The sequence below is a fragment of the Loxodonta africana genome, chromosome 16 (genome assembly GCF_030014295.1).
Source record: "Loxodonta africana isolate mLoxAfr1 chromosome 16, mLoxAfr1.hap2, whole genome shotgun sequence".
NCBI lineage: Eukaryota > Metazoa > Chordata > Mammalia > Proboscidea > Elephantidae > Loxodonta > Loxodonta africana.
Window position 1 is genome coordinate 31,110,797 of NC_087357.1, and position 18,165 is coordinate 31,128,961.

An 18,165-nucleotide genomic window follows, 5' to 3' on the forward strand; every position below is an offset into this window, starting at 1 on the left:
GTTTCTACACCATGTTAGACGTCAAATCCCCTGGAATGACCCCCTAGTAGTTTCTCTAGGAGGAAATCATCCTTGAATACAAACTGAGCCACTTTTTAAAGTTCAGGTTAACTCTGGCAAATGAATGGGTTCTTATGGGTATAAGCCCATTCCCAAATTTTCTCTCAAAATTTCACAAGGACTAGCAAATTGAGATGGGCTCCTATCAGCTAAAGCTGGCTCATTCTCTAAAAACCATCCTTATTTCAAACTAACAAAAGAACTCTTGTCTCTAGGACAGAAGATTAAAGGAAGGTTCTTCCCGTTCCATCTCAGGAGGTGGGGCCAGCCTCAGTGACTCTGAGCCTCCTGGCCTCAGCCTTTTCAGGACCAACCAAAAAGTCATCAAAATTCTTTGAAAGTTCTTTTTTCCTCTCCATCTCTCCTCATTTCCTGAAAAAGCCACATTTGATTTGAGAACTCACTTGATAGAGCCAGCGAGAAACATTTCTTCCCAACCTGAGTCTTGGGCATAGCTGCTAGAGGCAGGGCTCGTGGGCATGAACTGAAGGCAGGGCACCCCCAAAATGACAAAGAGAAAGCTTGACGGAGGGCCATGGAAGTCAGCATCTATTTGCCAGGTCCACCCTCTCTTCTCTTACCTTAACAAACTGAAGGTCAGAAAGGGCTCGCACTGAGTAATCAGGGATGTAGACTTGAAGGAATGAAGAATTGAGCTGGTTGTTGCTGCTCCCCAGCGTTGGTGTTATAGCATCAATCCGGTCACTTCGACTGAGAGAGTCTGAGTGATTCAAGCCACATGGGCGAGGAGGTGACTTATTTTCACCTGGAAAGGAAGGGGGAAAAAAAACACAAAAAAACCCACAACCTTTTAAGTGAGGTAGCTATAGTTAACAAAGTCAGCTCTTTATTTTCCAAATGAAAAACAGAAATTGACGCACAAGCCCAATTAACTTAGCCCAGGTGCCTTGGTCATACAGTTTCCAGCACAGGGTTTCCTACAGCGCCGTAGTTTCTCTTCAGTGACAGGCTACACTTACTTCAGCTGTTTGGTCCTATTTGTCTGAACAGACATGGAACTTCCCGAGTCTCTAACAGCACAGAACCTGTGGCTGCGTATCGATGTTAGGAACATTGCTGAGTGCTAGGCAATGCACACACGAGGATGAGATAAGGTCCAAGATACAGAAGCTACTTAATACAAAACATGGGCTATGAGAAGGCGGCACTTCATTATTTTGTCAGAAGCAAAAGCAAAGCGCTCTTGAGCATGTTCATAAGTCACCACCTGTTTTTAAAGAATCAACATATTTCTGTCTACTCACACCATACCCCCCAGCCAAACCTATTATCTTTGTCTTTGACCCTAATAAAATTCCCCTCTCAGGCAGTCTGAGGATGCCTCAGGATTTCAAGAACACTACAAGACACCAACCCCTTAAGTTTGATCAAGTTACCTTAGGTGCTGTGAGATTTCTTCAGTGAGATTTTAATACCACTCCTTCATTGAAACAAGGTGAAAGGAAATTCAGGTGAGTCTAATGTTGGTGCTCTTAAAGAGAACAACACGTCTAATACAAAGTTCATTAAAAATAAAACCCACCTCGTTGCCAAGGACTCCTCCATTTTTCATTTTCCAACCAAATCTACTGCACAAATATTAACTGGTCTTGAACTACATAATGTCACAAGATTGGAAGAGACCAATTCTTGATCTGATGGTTGGCTCCTCTTTGCAATGTGTCCCTGACAGATACTTCCATAGAGGAGCTGGCCCTCAGCTGGTCCTACCCTTCAACTACTGGAAAGTCTACCATCATGTCGAATCAAAACCTGCCTAACTTCCAACGACCATCTCAGCTCCACTCTACGGAGCTCTTCTGAGAAACTTCTATTTCTCTCCTATTTGAAATAGCCCTTAAAGATGTAAAGATGGTTATCTTAAATCTCTTTCTTCTTCAGGCTGAACACTTCAGCTGTTCTTCCCTCGCATGTTTTACCAACCCCTCATCCCATTCTGATCCTCCTCTTAGGCTCCATGTGGTAAATGTCTCTCTTCACACACAGCACCCAGAGCAAAACGTGACAAATCCTCCCACAATCTCAGATCACTAGTTCACATTCTCCTAAAATTTTCATGCCACAATTCTCTCTCCAGTTTTCAAGTCACGAACCAATTTTCCATTGTCACTTTAAATTAAATTCAGAGTAGCCGTTCCTCTTGTTGCTGTTGTTTTATCTTTTAAGAGAACAGGCTAATTAATAGTTTATTAGATGTTTTCCATTTAGCAGAATGAAGTTTTGAACAGACTACCCAACCATGCTGTTACAGATTCCTTATCTGTAAAATGAGGACAATAGTACTTAGCTCATAAGGTTTGATGAAGATTAAAACTGAGGTAGTGTATAAAGTGCTTTGCATAGCATGTGACACCCAGTAAAAAAAAAAGTTCTTGATAAATGAGGCTCGTTGATATTATTTCTTTTCTTTTGACTTCACCCCAAACCCCTCCACCATGAGTCTACCCTCACAACCAAGCCTTTCCATACCATGACAACCTCACCCAGGATGATAGACTGATCAGTCCTTTGAAACATGGGACCCCACTGTACCCTTGGGCTGTAGCCACAAACCCCATCATCATTTTTATAGATATCTTTGAAGTGGTATTTACTTCCACATGTTAAAATTTATAAAGGTTATATAAACAAAACATCGAAAGGACACTGCTTACTGATGAGGCCCTGTGTGTTGGGAGGCAAGTATCTGAGGCCTCAAGCAGTATTTCTCCTGATATTTTCTCTTGTGAGGATTAAGGGGCGATCTCTCTGGTCTTCCTAGGGACCCAGGCTCACAGTCAGTCTCCTCTCCACCTACTGCCCTCTGTTCTTGGGAGACAGGCTTTCTCCTCCGCCAGCAGCCCATCCACCTGGCATCAGCCACGGCCTGGAGACATCAACCCTGCACTTCAGGATACTTACGTGGCCGGGTCGGCCTTTCTCTGACAAGCCCTTGGTTTCAGTTCATGACTCAAATTCAGTAACAATAATAATGATGAAAATGAGAATACTACAGGTCCACATCCTTTATCTAAAACCCTTGGGGGCCAGAAATGCTTTGAATTTTAGAAAGGTAACACGGTCTGTATAGCCCAGAGCACACAAACTGCCCGCCCATCAAGGTCTGGGGCAGCCCTCTGCAATCCAACACATGCAAATGCATGAGATTCACACCAAGGGGAGTAAAGACTGAGTGGCCTCCTCCCACAGCAGATCTAGTTCGGTCGCCAAGTTTAGTGCCAAAGTTTTATGACAACAATGACGAAAAAGCTTTCAATTTGGGTACCTCCTCTGCCTTCTCAGAGGTTTTTTCTTTCTGCTTTTTGTCTTGGCTTAGTTTATCCATCCCGCCTAGAAGTTCTTTCTTTTTGCTAGTAAGCTAGAAAGATACAATAAAGAAACATTCCCAGCTTCCTCCCTTGGAACCACAAGGCACCTTTTGAAATAGGCTGGAAATCACTGGGTTAGTTCAACCCCCATTTATTAGGTACCCTATTATTGTAGGGCCAGGTATCCCTGAGGCCCTGGCCCCACAAAATGGGTTTTTCTATTACTGGGTCAGATGGACTGGGCAGAGCTAAGACATCTCTCAGTTCTACAGAAAAGGTAAAACTCAAATAGCACTTCCACGAGCTTCACCTGAAAGCCCGTCTACTTCCTCATTTGTTACATTTTAAATGCACAGCAGATGAAATCAAATAGGGTGGCGACAAAAAATACACACACACATATACGTACACATATGTGTATATACATATGCATGTATGTGTGTATTTATTTATACATAAGTATATATATGTTGTTGTGCTGTTTACGTGCAGTGAAGTTGATTCCAACTCACAACAACCCTAGAGGACAGAGCAGAACTGCCCCACAGGGTTTTGCAGGCTGTAATCTTTATGGAAGCAGACTGCCAGGGCTTTCTCCCATGGAGCTGCTAGCTGGGTTTGAACCACCAGCGTTTTGGTTAGCAGGCAAGCACTTAATCACTGCACCACCAAGGTGCATACATATATATTCTGCCAGCTGGTCTGATTCAAACAGCTCTAGGAATAATATCTTACCCCAAGCAAGATGAAATTTTTAAAAGGAAACATTTGAGGGAACATTATCTTCTTTCTAAGACAAGAACTGCCTCCTTCACTTATCAGCGTTTTAGAGTTCTGCTGAAACTGGGTTATGAAATGCAAATTTCATCAATCAGATTTAAAAATATAAGCTGTGCAGAACGAAATAAATACAGAAACATTGTACTACCAAATAGGAAAGTCCAGCACTTTTAATTAAAGACAGATTAAACCTTTTTCTTTCTTTGTAACAGCTGGACATATAGGCATGACCAAACCCTCCCGCCGGGAAATAATCAGCAGCTGGTTAGGAATGTGCACAGTACTAATTTCAAAACAAAGAGAGGGAATCAGGGAGAAGTCAGGGCCACCTGCCTGACCAGCACAGAAACGCGTGCACCCATTCACACGGATGTTAGAAAAAGTCCGGAAGAGTGTGGGCCTCTGAGGGTGGATGGGATACTTTCCTTGCGTTCCAAGAAAACTTCGTGGCGCTTTAGGCTTTCGGCTGAATGTGCTCTGCAGAATGAGCTCCGCAGAACTTGCGAGTCCTCTGGGTCTCTGCACACTCCAAACACCACAACTCTGCAGAGGTCAGAGCCAGGACCAACAGCAGCACCCCTTTGCCGTCCTGAAACTTCCAGGCCAGCAGTGGGGGCGAGATAGGCAGAGAACACTGAAGGTCCACTCCAGAACCACTCTTTCCATTTTTCATCACTGTTCATACTCCAAAATTCCCTTCCAGCCTCCCAAACTCTTTCTGCATCTGCAATGGGCTTCTGCTTTCCTGGATAGCTCACTGTTAAGCCACAGAACCCTGGGGTTTTGGAGCTCAAAGGAAAACTGAAAATGGCCTTGTCCAAATAAAGGGAGCAGGCCTGGCCAGCAGGCTTTTATGGAGTCAAGGGCAAGGCAATTAGGAGAATTATGAAAAAGGAAACATGCAGAATTACCTGGAGAACCTGCTGCTAACAATTCTGTTCTGCTGACAACAAAGGTACGAGACAGGGACAAAGGAACTGAAAATGGAGAAAAACAGGGTGAGACTGTATCAAAAGGCAAGAGAGGAGATCTCTGTCATCAGGAGAGGGGAGTGAACACCTGTTCCGCTAATATGCACATTCAATTCCAGAAACACAAGGGCCTATATGATATTATGTAAACAAAAAGGAAACACGCGCTGCTTTCCAGGAAGATAAATTACAGGAAGGCCTGTGATGAATACACTCCGTTCACATGCTTCTTACTAACCTAGAAATCTCTTAAGCACGCAACTGAGGCTTATTCCTTAAAACGTGCTCTTCCTAAGGACTTAAATCACAAATAGCCACATAGAAGGGGGACCTCAATTCACCAACTGCCATAAGAGTATAACCCAAGCCACCAGGGCCAGCACTCCGATACTCATTCAGTGCACAGGTCCCCATCTGTGGCAAGAAATTAGTTATTCATTTTTAATTAGTCCCTTTATATTTTGACCCAATACTTTGAATTGCTTTGGAACGTTTTTAAATTTCAAAACAGAGGAAGTAAATACAGACTGCCATACACAGATTTCCTGGGAATGGTAGACCAAAGTCATCCCCACTGTTACGTACTCAGACAGGGAGCCTGAAGCTCCATCTGACCGAAAAGTCCCACCAACACTGTCCTACTGGTCATACTTTCTGGGCAGATCTGGAGAAATGCCTCTGGTAGGTTTTCTCTATACAACTAACATTAATGAATAAAAACATTACCTTGAGATTCATGTACTAATTGTATCTCTCAATGAATATGCAAAACCCTAAATCCTGGTTGTACAATCAAGTAAAATGCTAGGCTTTGTAATAAATAAGATGCTATCAATGAAACTCCCTGCCTTCCTAGCATTTCCAAACTAGGTGAGCCTGTTGCAGCCCCACAGGCTTGCTATACGGAAGGACTGCTCTTTGGTTCCTTTTCTGACTGGGATCTGTCATTATATGAATCTATATTTCAATATGAACTGGGCTAGTATTTAGGTTTCAAGAATCTAAATAAAAACGTACTACTCTTCTAGCTTTCTTTTTAAAGCCACCTTCTAAATCTGGTTCTGCTAACCTGAGGGGAATCTGAGGTTGGCTGCCAAACAACAGTCATCGTTACAACACCTTACTGTTATACCAACATTTCCTTTTATGCTTGAAAGGTGATGAAGCACTTAGGCAAGCATGACTACATTCTACTAACAATCTCATGAAGTAGTATTTTGTATCTTCTTAATAGTGAAGAAACCAAGGGTCTTCCTCAAAGTCACACAACCCGTATGTGAAGGAGCTAAGGCTGCAGCCCAGGTCTTCTCCTGCCTATTTAAGAATCATCCTGTCTCTCTCACTAAACAGTGAAAAAGGAAGCTCACCTTCAAGTTTACACAGAAGCCTACCACTGAAGTCGGTTAGACAGGCCCCTGTTCATGCTGGGTGTTAGTCAGCAGTTGGCAGGGTTGCTGTGCCCACATGACTCAGAACCTGCACCACAACCGACGGTAAGAATAGGCATCCAGGGCAGGGGAGGTTTAGAAGTATTTGACAATTTTCTTGATACTTCCCTGGTTTTCTAACTGTAATATCCTTGGGTGCCTGAGACTGTTGTGTGGTGCAGTAGATGAGGACTGATGTCACAAAATGGACTTGTCTGGAGGTATCCCCTCCCCCTTCAGAGACTGGTTTTCAGAAGTGACAGCGTTTTTTTAGGATGGGCTATTTGTACATTTGAGGTTTGTAGAAAACCTCTCCTAGCATGGCATGTCATTTGGTGTTTTGGTCACAAGGTGGCATTCCAGCATCTGTTTACCTGCCGACAAGTTTCAGCTTTGGAAAGGTAGCAAATGCACACCATAAAGTGTGCAATGCAAAGGGCCATGCGAGTCCCAGTCCCAGAGATGAGACAGCATACAACAGGGATCTGTGTTCGTGCTCCTTCAAAGACACACACTGCTTGCTGGCATCTTAGGATCCTGTGCTCAGGGAGCTTAGTCAAATGTTCCATGGCATACCTACCCTGAGCTGGGTGACTCAGCTGGCCAGCCTTCCGGATAAAAAGAGCTGGCTGTAGGCAATAAATATATGGTAACAACCTCATTTATCCTCAGGAATATGCAAATTTAAACCTCCAGAATAGTTAACATTTAAAAGACTCAACATTACCAAGTGTTGAATATACAGCAAGCGGAACTCTCATACAGTACAGGTGGGAATGTAAACTGGTACAACCACTTTGGAAAACTGCTGGGCCGTATCTACTGAAGCTGAAGATAGACACACCTTAGGACCAGCAATTCCACCCCAAGGTCTATGCCCAGTAAAAATGCACACACGTGTCTACAAAAAGACGTACAACAATGTTCATAGCTACACTATTCATAATAACCCCAACAGGAAACTACCCAAATATCCTCCAACAATAAAAAGAACAGAATAAATGGCTTGTGGTGTAGTCACACAACGGAATCCTACAGAGCAACGAGATTAAATGAATTACAATCACACACAACAATACAGACGAATGTCACAGCATAATGTTGAGTGAAGGAAGCCAGACTCAATATAATATGTATTGTGTCATTCCATTTATATGAGGCTCTCAAAACAGGCAAAACTATTCTCTGCTTAGAAGTCACGATAGTGGTTACTTCTGGGGGACAGTGGCTAGAAGGGAGTGTGAAGGGGTGCCGGGGGTGGGGGGCTGGTAATATTATGTCTCTCGGTCTGGGTGTCGGTTTACACAGGTGTGTTCTGCTTGTGAAAATTCATGGAGATGTGTATACTTATCATTTTGTATAGATTTTTTTGTATACGTTATACTTCAATTAAAAATTCAAAAAATAAATAATGAAGGTTAACTGGCAGGTAGAGAGAGAAAGATGAGGGCATTACTTCTGAAAACTGAGCTCTGCTCCAAAAGGCCGAGAAAGTAACTCACCTGGAGAGGCTGTGAGGGCCATTACACCATAGTATGAAAAAGCACTCGCTTCAAACTTCATACCTTCTTTCCCAGCTTCTACTTCTACTTTCCCCTGTGGAAAGAAAAACAGGGGTATTTTCAGCCCAATTACTTAAATATTTGCAAACTCCATAGAAGATATGATCTTTCCTCAGATTCTTGCCTAAATTCCTTCCCCACCAACCCCAAGGAGGTAAAACCTCAGATAATGTTTTCTCATTTAGATAGAGGAGTGGGCTAATTCACCTTAGATATGAAAACTGGATATGCATACTGTACCGTACCGTTGCTGTCGAGTCGATTCCGACTTATAGCGACCCTGTAAGACAAGGTAGCGCTGCCCCATAGAGTTTCCAAGGAGCACCTGGTGGATTCGAACTGCCAACCTTTTGGTTAGCAGCCGTAGTAGCTCTTAACCACTAAACCAGCAGGGTTTCCTGGATATGCATAGATGACAGTAGAAGTGTGATATTAAATTTCTGCAAGTCCACTAAACCTTTTCCCAATATTCTTAGTTGTTGGAATCCAGGAGCCCTCCCAGTAATAAAAAGCTGGTGCTCTAGCTCCATCAGGGGAACAAACCCTGGGGAGATGCTTGGTGACGGTCACCTGAGCTGTCCTGCTGGAGTGAGAGTTGGGGCAGAATCAGGGTCAAGCGTCAGTAGGGTTTGTGGCCAAGGAACAGAGAGGAGTAAACTGGCTCCCAGGGACAGAACCCACTCCCATCCCACTGGCAGTGTCCTGACCAACCAATCCCTTGTTGTGTCATCCAGGCTCCCCAAAGGCTCCTCAACACTATGGGACATCTCCTCACTGTCTTGGAAAGCACCTTGAGAAAGTCTCCTTCCATCAGGACCAAACTCCCCTCTCTTCCCCAAGATTTTCCCTTCTCTTCCCTTTCTCTAGCTTGCCTACACCTTCTCCTTTACCCTCATCTGTTCTGGGGATACACTGGGCCTTATTCATCCCTACTCTTCATGGTAGATGTTCAATATGCATTTTCTAGGCTACTGAAATACCCTCGAAAGTTGAGTTTCACTTCTAGGTTTCCAAGCCAAGGGTCCGGAAGGCTCCTGTTGACATTCCTTACATTGCCTCTCCAGTGGGAGAGCTCCTCTATTGTGGATCCTTTACAATGGGTGAACAGAACTTATGCTACCTTTTATTGAATAGGAACTGTGCTAACAGGTTACAGTATTTCATTAATTCATTTAATGCTTATAACACCTCTATGAAGTAGACACAACTATTCCCCCCTCCCTTATACATCAGGGGAGTGGGGTTCAGAAGGATTAAGTAACCAGAGAACAAGCTCTTCACCAACGGCCTACACTACACCAACCACAGATGCACTATCCTGAATACTTATTTCCTAGTATTTTGATCGCTTCCTGTGAAATTATTCTAAATTCCCAATTACTTTAGACTTTTCTCAAATCACTTCTTCAAAAGACTATCTGTTGTCTCTTTTAGGATCTCCTCCTCTCCATGGAGACACTGGCTTTATCACTCCCTAAACAGTTCTCTTGCTATTAAAAAAAGAAATTTAAAACTCCATCCATAATATAAAATTGGCCTGCAAACAAACAGGTACTAAAACCCCCTTAGCATGCAGGGTCCTACAGTAGAGGCTGTGGGAGCCTTGGGAGAAGACAGTCCTTTTCTTCAAGAGCTTACAATCCAGTGGGTACAAGGCAGCACATGACAACTGATGACACAAGGCAGTAAACAAAAGTTCTACATGAAAAAAAGACAACAGGAATCTAGGAGTTCAGACAAAAAATATATATACTTCCTGTTCTTATAATTAAAGACAAATATGTTTTTTGTTTTTGGCAGTAAATTCTGAGGATGATTAGGATTCACTGATCCCAGAGAAGGAAATGGTGTGAAGGAAGGTTAGAGATAGGGACAGCAGACCACAGGCTCTCTGGGTTTGCACAGGAAAGGAGAAGGAGACTGGATTGGAAAGGCAGCTTGGTGAGCAGGTTGACTTGGAGCTGGAGCTCCTTGAATGACAGGCTAACAGGTGAGGAGGATAAAGTCTAGACTTATCTGGGTGGTAGTCATGTGACTGGACAGAGATTGCTATGAGAGAATCTATGAATGAGGAATCAACATAACTTGGTGAAGCGCTAAGGAGAAAGAAGTATAAAAGGTTTGGGGGGGGGAGCCGATAATCACACAACAGAGGTCTGCTTGGAGTGACGTGACGAATGGTAACACCAGGAGTAGAAATGGACGAGGTGGGAAAGAGGTGAGTTAGAGGTAGTGGAGGGAGAGAGAGGACAAACTCCATTTTATAACAATGGCTTTTGAAAAGTCCATCAGAAAGACTGAAATGGAAGAGTAAAGGTCAGGAGAAAGGTCAGAATTGGAGAGGGAGTTCTGAGAGTGGATAAAATAACACAGATGGAAAGAGAAAAGGACCAAACTGCAGATAGCGACAGAGTAGGAGGTAACCAATACGGTACAAAAGGAAGAAACAGAAAACAGGAGAAGAACCAGACAACTGTATCATCACAGAAACTAGGAGACAGAAGAGTTTCACAAATAAAGCGATGGTCAGCAGTATCAAATCTACAGGTCAAGTTGAGTGAGACTACTGGTGAGGGAGTCACTGGTGGCCTTCAGGAGTATTTCCCACACAGAGAGAAGAAAGAAATCAGATGGTGGGGATGAGGACAGAGCAGGCAGGAGAAAGTTCTGACAACAGGGTAACTCCTGGTTAAAAGGAGGAGAGAAATGGCACGCTGTGCGGAGGGCGTGGGCACCAGAGTCAAATGAAGGCTGCTTAGGGTTAGGGGCTCCAGTGTGTGAATTAAGTGGGAGGGAAGAAAGCCAGCATGGAGGGTAACTGAGGAAGCACAAGCCAAAAGCTGGCAGGACAGAATGGACACAGGACAAAGTGGCTGATCTTGGAGGGAGCAGGGTCCTTGAAGGGAGGAGGGGAAGGAGAGAGGATGTAGGGACACAATATTCAGAGAGGAAGAGAAATAAAAATGGAAGTGCCAGATGACATCTGTCTTCTTGGTTACTTATCCATTTATTCATAGACTAATCCTTGATTTTGTATCACAGAGTTAATACGTATGTAAATGCTATTTGTCAGCGTTGGCAGGACCATCTTCTAACCTGAACTTTTATGCAGAAAATTGGGAGGAAGTCTCAAATGTGACAGAACCTCATAACCTGACTTCCATCTTTATTGATCTTGAGTTAACCTGATAATTTGTTTTCCAAGTGACAGGGGCTTCTGTGTCCCTGCAAATGGGCGTCAGCTCGCAATTCTTTTGTGATGAACTGTCAGGACCAACAGGACAACAGTCACTTCCAAAACAAGACCCTGTGGATTATATCCTGCCTATCTCTTGGAAGAGGCATGCTTCAGGACAGCACTTACTTCTTTCATGCTTGGAACCTCTGCTAGTAAACTCAGAGACAGACGTTCCCAAACACTGTTGTACACTGGAATCAACTGGGAGTTTATAAAAATACTGACGTCTGGGGAAAATGCAGAACAGAACCTAAATTCTTTCTCTCTTTTTTTTTTTTATTGTACTTTAAATGAAGGTTTACAGAACAAACTAGTTTCTCATCAAACAGTACACACCTTGTTCCGTGACATTTGTTAACAACCCTACAGCGTGTCAACACTCTCCATTCTCAACCCTGGGTTCCCTATTACCAGCTTTTCTGTTCCCTCCTGCCTTCTAGTCCCTGCCCCAGGGCTGGTGCACCCCTTTAGTCCTGTTTTGTTCCATGGCTCCAGGGTCTCTGGAGCCACGGAGACTGGATGAACCCCTGAAACTACTGCCCTGAAATAATCTTTAAACCTTAGACCAAAAATATCCTTTGCAGTTTTTTTAAAACCAAACAATAGGTTAGCTTAACTAGTACAAAATGTCTGCCTTGAGCATTGTGCTCTCTTAAGAATTATGTACACGGGATCAAATTGACAACAGAACTTGAAAGATTAGATAGGAAGCATAGGGGGCAGTGAGTTTATGTTAATGGGGAAGGAATAACCCCGAAAAGGAGAGAGAGCATGTTGCACAGCAAGAAGAATGCGGTCCATGGCACTGAAGATTCCATGTAGAAACCGTTCAATCAGTGTATGTTTTGCTGTGTATATTCTCAACAACAACAACAACAAAAGATGCCTGGCTCCAATCCCCAGGCATTCTGATTTAATTAGTATGGGGTGCAACCTGGACATTAGGACTTTTAAAAGCTCTCCAGGTGATTCCAGTGTGCAGCCAAATTTTGGGATCAGTGCTCTAAGGCTCTATTTGTGAACAATGGCCCCAGCTCTGGAACACTGCAGGGCCCTGCCTCTCCAGAGACTTCTGCAAAGTCACAGTAGCGGTGAGTCTGCTAATTAAATGAGGACAGCTGCAGAAAGAATCAAAGCTCTCCACACAGACTGAGCCATTTTTAGCTGACCTCTCTTCAAGACAAGACCCTGGGCAGCAGAGGATCAGCTCTCTTCTTCCTGGATTTTATCTAGTCTAGATCTACCAGGCTATAAGGTAGATAAACTGATTCTTAGCAGAGCTTCCAGACTAAGACAGACTAGGTAGAAAGGCCTGGTGATCTGAAAACCCTGAAAAACTCACTACGACTGTATTTTTCTCATCTTGCCTCAAACTAGTGAAAACTTTCTCAAGTACCAGTATTTAGAAACCACTTCACTAGATTAATTTTACTTCATTTATAAAATTGTAATAGGGTAAAGAATCCTTGAGGTTCCTTTCATCTCTTGCAATTTTATGATTCTACAATTCAAAAGCTTTTAAAACTGTCCAGCCCTATAGCTCTCTCTCTAGGAGTTAAGCTCTTCTGGCAAACACGTTTTAGAAACATCCAGTAAAGACATCTTTTGTTCATTTATGTGTGTCAATGACTCTAACAAGTTATCATTTTCAAACAAACCTACCAGTACACAAAATTAGGGTCACCCCTACGAAGAAATGGCTTCCCTGACTCAAAGTCAACTGCAGTATCTTCTCAGATAACAACTCTTTCCAGACAGGGAAGGAGCTACATCTCAATTTTACTTTTGAAATATTCATAAATTACTCTACTCTAGCATATCACCAAAAAGAACAGGACAGGACACAATGGGCTCCAGTCATTCCCAAAGGAACCCAGGGCTTCATGTCTGTAAAATGATAAAACTGGAAGAAGATCTCACTGTCCAAAGCAAAGCTGGACTTCCTGAATAAAGTTACCATCACAGAATCCTACCTTTCTTTTGAGGAAGCCAGTAGATAACCTCGCCTCAAAGTTTCTAAGCATTCACAAAGTATGCAACAGTCCTTAAAGAGGAAATCCTCTAAGTTAGTACAGGCACAATCACAGCAACACAAACAAGATGAAATGGTCAGTGTATACCATGGACTCAGAAGACTAGAGGACTTCTCAAATACCACGTGCTGAGAATCTTGTTGATCTCCAGCTTACTCTCAAGTTGAGTTTTTGCTGTTGTTTTGTTTTTTAAATCGCCATCACAAAGTACGCAGTGGAACTTGACCCCTGAAAGGAGCTAATTAAATGCCACAGTCACAAACATCAGGTTGTGTTCACCAGCAGTGCCTGGCAGTCACAGAAGGAGAGGAAAACCCACCCACAGATGCCAGTGCCCACATCACATCTGTTTGTGGCCTTGTGTAACTCCAGGGCTTAAACGTTCTCTAGCAATATGTCTCAATCTAGACTCTGCAGATGTAGTCCTGGGACACTGCACATTTGCTTCATGAATTTTTAATTAAAAAAAAAAAACTTCAGTGGTCAAAAAACCAATTTATACATATTTTGGACCATCTGGTTGGCCATCTTCTAACCAAGTGCTGCCACCAGATGTCAGTGCCAGCATTTGCATTTGTGTTTCCAATCAGATTGGTAAGAAGTTATGCTACTTTTATCATCATGGCCAAACCTTCGCACTCAACCAACTGGGAGCTAGTTAGAAATGCAGAATCCGAGACCCTCACCAGACCTACAGAATCAGAATCTGCATTTTAACAAGATCCCCGGCTGATTCCTACGCGCATGAAAGTGTGAGAAGCACTGAGCTAAAGAGAAAGGAACAGAATAGGATTTAACATAAATAACTCAGTCACACCCAGTGGAGGCCAAATAGTAGCACAACGTAAGGTATGAACATTCAAAGTAGCTCGTGTTGAGCAAAGGGGTACAGGGTTCAGTCAACTCTGGGTGCCAGGAGGCCTGGGGGTGCTGAGTGCAAAACAGCCTGCCCCAGGGCATCCTTAGCCATAGTGCTTTAGCATTGGCCAAACAAGGTCATTCACACATTTAAAATTTAGTATCAATTTGCAAATTTGTTTTCATCTGTAGCTGTATATACTGGTTCTAAGCAAACAGAGCTTATGCCTGGCTTTATATTTATACATATTAAATAGCATAATAAAAATTCCAGAGTAAACTTTGGGAGCCCAAGTCAATTATTTTCTTTTAAAATGGCTGTTACCTATACTTTACTCAAGGTCGAGAATACATTATTGCACTGCAAGTCAACAGTCTGTGAGGAGGTGTGACATGGAAGGCTGACATTCCTTTCCCAAGACCAAGTGAAAGTGTAGGAAGTATTGTCCAGGGTTGTGTGAACTCTAAGATGCCACCCTCACAAAACAAACCCCACTCTACATAGGGAAAACCCGTTTTGTAACCTATGTCAGAAGCCCTAAAAAAGAGAGTGTGGACAGGAAAAAAAATAACAACATTTACTTGAGGAATAAAATCAATAAGGAAAACTAGCTACAGGAAAAAAAAAAAAAAGGGTTCCTTTCTACGGGTTGTTTAACTGGCAAAGAAAACAGCTACACTTTGACTATTACTCTTTATATTGACTAACATCATAATTTGGTTATATGCTAAGGAGAACAACCATATTATTTTTGATTTGCACATTCACACATTTTCCAGCAAATGCTTCACTGTGAGACACCGACTATCTAAATTATACAGTGATCTATTTATTACTCTGATGATTTATATTCAAAAATAGTTTGTTAACAGTTATAATAACTGCAAACACTATTCTTTACTTGGCACATTTTTGTATGTGCTTTCCACTTTTTTCATGACTACAAAACGATTCCGCATATTATCATCTCTCAATCTGATTAGCTATTAGATACATGGACTATTTCTACTATTTTATAATTAATAGATTTGCTATAAGTCTATTTATGTGTATGATGGAGACCTGCTCCCGTTGAGTGGATTCTGACTCAGAGTGACCCTACAGTACAGGGTAGAGCTGCCCCATAGGGTTTCTAAAGAGTGGCTAGGTTAGCAGCCTAGCTCCCCGCTAGCTCTTAACCACTGCACCACCAGGGCTCCAGGTACGAGGGATTGTCTGTGTGTATTCCCAAACATGACGCTGCCAGTTCAAAGGGTATGATTGGTTTTACAGTGCTTTTTCCTTTTTGTCTACTAGATTATTTTGTTTGCTTTCTGAAGTCAAGAACAGATGCTTAATGTTCAGAATTGCCTTTCTGACATCTACTGATGTGAGCATAAGGGTTTTCCCCCCCACCACTTTCTAATTAATGTCACATATTTTGGTTCTAAATGGCACTGGGTCACTGGGTATTTTGGTTCTGTTTTTCTTATATTAAACTAGCCCAGCATTTCTAAAATTAACTCACTCATAGTCACCGTAAATAACTCTATGGGTATGTTATTCTCTAATTGCTACCATTTTATTTAGGAATTCTACATCAATGTTCACAAGTGAGACTGACCCATAATATTATGAAATTTTACATTTAAGCTCACATTGGCCATAAAAAATGCATCTGACCATCATGCCACCTTGTTCTACTTGTATAATACAGAAATCAAGTTCTTCAATTCTGATTTTTTTTCTAGCAAATCCTTGAATTCTCACTGCTTTGAAAGAAGAGGGAGAACTCATTTTGCATTTTCTCTTTTATAACATTAATTATGCCAATAGAATACCGATTTTTTAAATCTTTTAAAACAAGCAAATCTTGATTTTATTTATGAGTTATAAGGCTTTTTCATTTTCAAGACAGTTTTTCTTACTTGGTTTTGTTTTTTTTTAGTTTGCTACTTTGCTCTTTATCTAATAATTATAGTTCTCTATTTTTTCTTATTTTCTTATTTGCCTAAGTACCCCTTATTCATGGTTTCACTTTCCGCGTTTTCAGTTACCCACAGTCAACCACAGTCCGAACTACTTCATGGAAAATTCTAGAAATAAATGATTCAAAAGTTTTAAATTGCCCGCTGTTCTGTGTAGGGTCGCTATGAGTCAGAATCCACTCCACGGCAAAGAGTTCTTGGTTTGGTCTGTGTGGCATGATGAAATCTCACACTGTTCTGCCCCGGATGTGAATCATCCCTTTGTCCACTGTATCCACGCTGTATACGCTATGCTACCTGCCCTTAGTCACTTAGTGGCCATCTGGGTTATCAGGTCCACTGGCAGTGCTTGTGTTCAAGTAGCCCTTATTTTACCTAACAACGATCCTAAAGCTCGATAGTAGTGATGCTGGCAATTCCAATATGCCAAAAAGAAGCCATAAAGTGCTTTCTTTAAGTGAAAAGGTGAAAGTTCTCGACTTAATTTAAAAAATTGTATTATATCACATCATCACAAGAAGAATGAGTACAGTGCAATGATATTTTGAGAGACCACATTCATGTAACTTTTATTACTGTATATTGTTATAATTGTTCTATTTTATTATTAGTTACTGTTAATCTCTTACTGTACCTAATTTATAAATTAAACCTTATGATAGGTATGCATGTATAGGGAAAAACACAGTATATATAGGGTTTGGTACATGGTTTCAGGCATCCACTGGGGGTCTTGGAATATAATAACCCTTGGGGATAAAATGGGACTACTGTACTTAAAGGAATAAAATCTTTTGGAATTTTGATACATATATGGTCTTTACATTGTTCAATATTAGTCTTTAATGATAAAAAATGATAGTCTATATATTTTCCTCTCTCCTTCAGTTGCTACTTAGGATAATTATTAATTTGTCATTAATTCTATTTTTTTTTATGATTATTTGTTTAAATAGGTAACACATGTGCCTGGTAAGAAATTCAAACCATACAAAGGAGAAATAAGTCTCCCTTCCACAACTAACCCCAGTCCTCCAAGTTTCCTTCCTTAGAGGCACCACTGTTGCCAGTTTCCTGAGTAACCTCCCAGAGAAGTTCCGTATATGTATGTGTGTGTTTCTGTAAAATAAAAAAAGAGACAGTCTTTTTCTCTTTTACACCAATGAGAGCATATCATATACTCTGTTCTGCATCTTACGAATAAACTTGTGTAAGAGAACTTATCACAATTTTAATATGGCTTACCCACCCACCCATTGCCATTGAGTCAATTCTGACTCATAACGACCCTAGTACTTTTCAATTACATATTTTTATTTCTAACTTTATTTCATTATGATCTATGCAGGTAGTTTTTTATAAAATTTCTATCTTTTTGTCTTTACTAGAACTTACCTTGTGACATAATAAATAATCAATATTTATTAAAGAGTCATGTAAGCTTTTTAAAAAGTGTAATTCTGTGGCTTTTATGTTTAATTTTCTCCAAATCCCTTTTTATTTTATTTTACTAGTTGTGCAATTTAAAACTATAACATTTTTTTTCTGGGTATGCTTGCTCTTATTATGATGACAGAAAAATATTTCTACCAAAATTGTTTCTATCCACTTCTACTTTACACATTTTTTAAAAGTTATTTAAGGCAAATATAGTCAATAAAGTTGTTTTCATGATTTATTGTGCTTTTACAGTTGTCTTTACTGATACTTCAATACATTTTAGTTTAAAATCTATTTTTTCAGATAAAATTTGAAGTTTTACTTTTTTCTATCTATGTAGTAGGAGGTTATGTGCATAGTAATTTATAGAATATTCTTAATTTGGTTTACTTAAATTGTTTGCTTTCAAAAAATTAGACTTTATTTCATCTAGGGTTAAACTAAAAAATGATGTGTTTCTTTCAATAACTAACTGTATCCCAAATATCAATTCAGTAAA

General features: G+C 41.2%; 1 protein-coding gene across 3 annotated transcripts in view; it reads right to left on the reverse strand.

Moving 5' to 3' along the window:
- Positions 1 to 18,165, reverse strand: part of CNNM2 (cyclin and CBS domain divalent metal cation transport mediator 2) — a 176,152-nt gene that overhangs the window by 8,789 nt on the left and 149,198 nt on the right. Inside the window, exons 5-7 of one of the 3 annotated variants that reach the window (XM_064269368.1) lie at positions 8,070 to 8,163; positions 5,081 to 5,146; positions 642 to 826 (exon numbers count right to left, since the gene is read on the reverse strand). In XM_064269368.1, coding sequence (XP_064125438.1) covers positions 642 to 826; positions 5,081 to 5,146; positions 8,070 to 8,163 — 345 coding nt within the window. Of the gene's footprint in view, positions 1 to 641; positions 827 to 5,080; positions 5,147 to 8,069; positions 8,164 to 11,631; positions 17,346 to 18,165 lie in introns of those variants that run through there. The other 2 variants (XM_064269362.1, XM_064269363.1) reach the window with 2 other exon arrangements.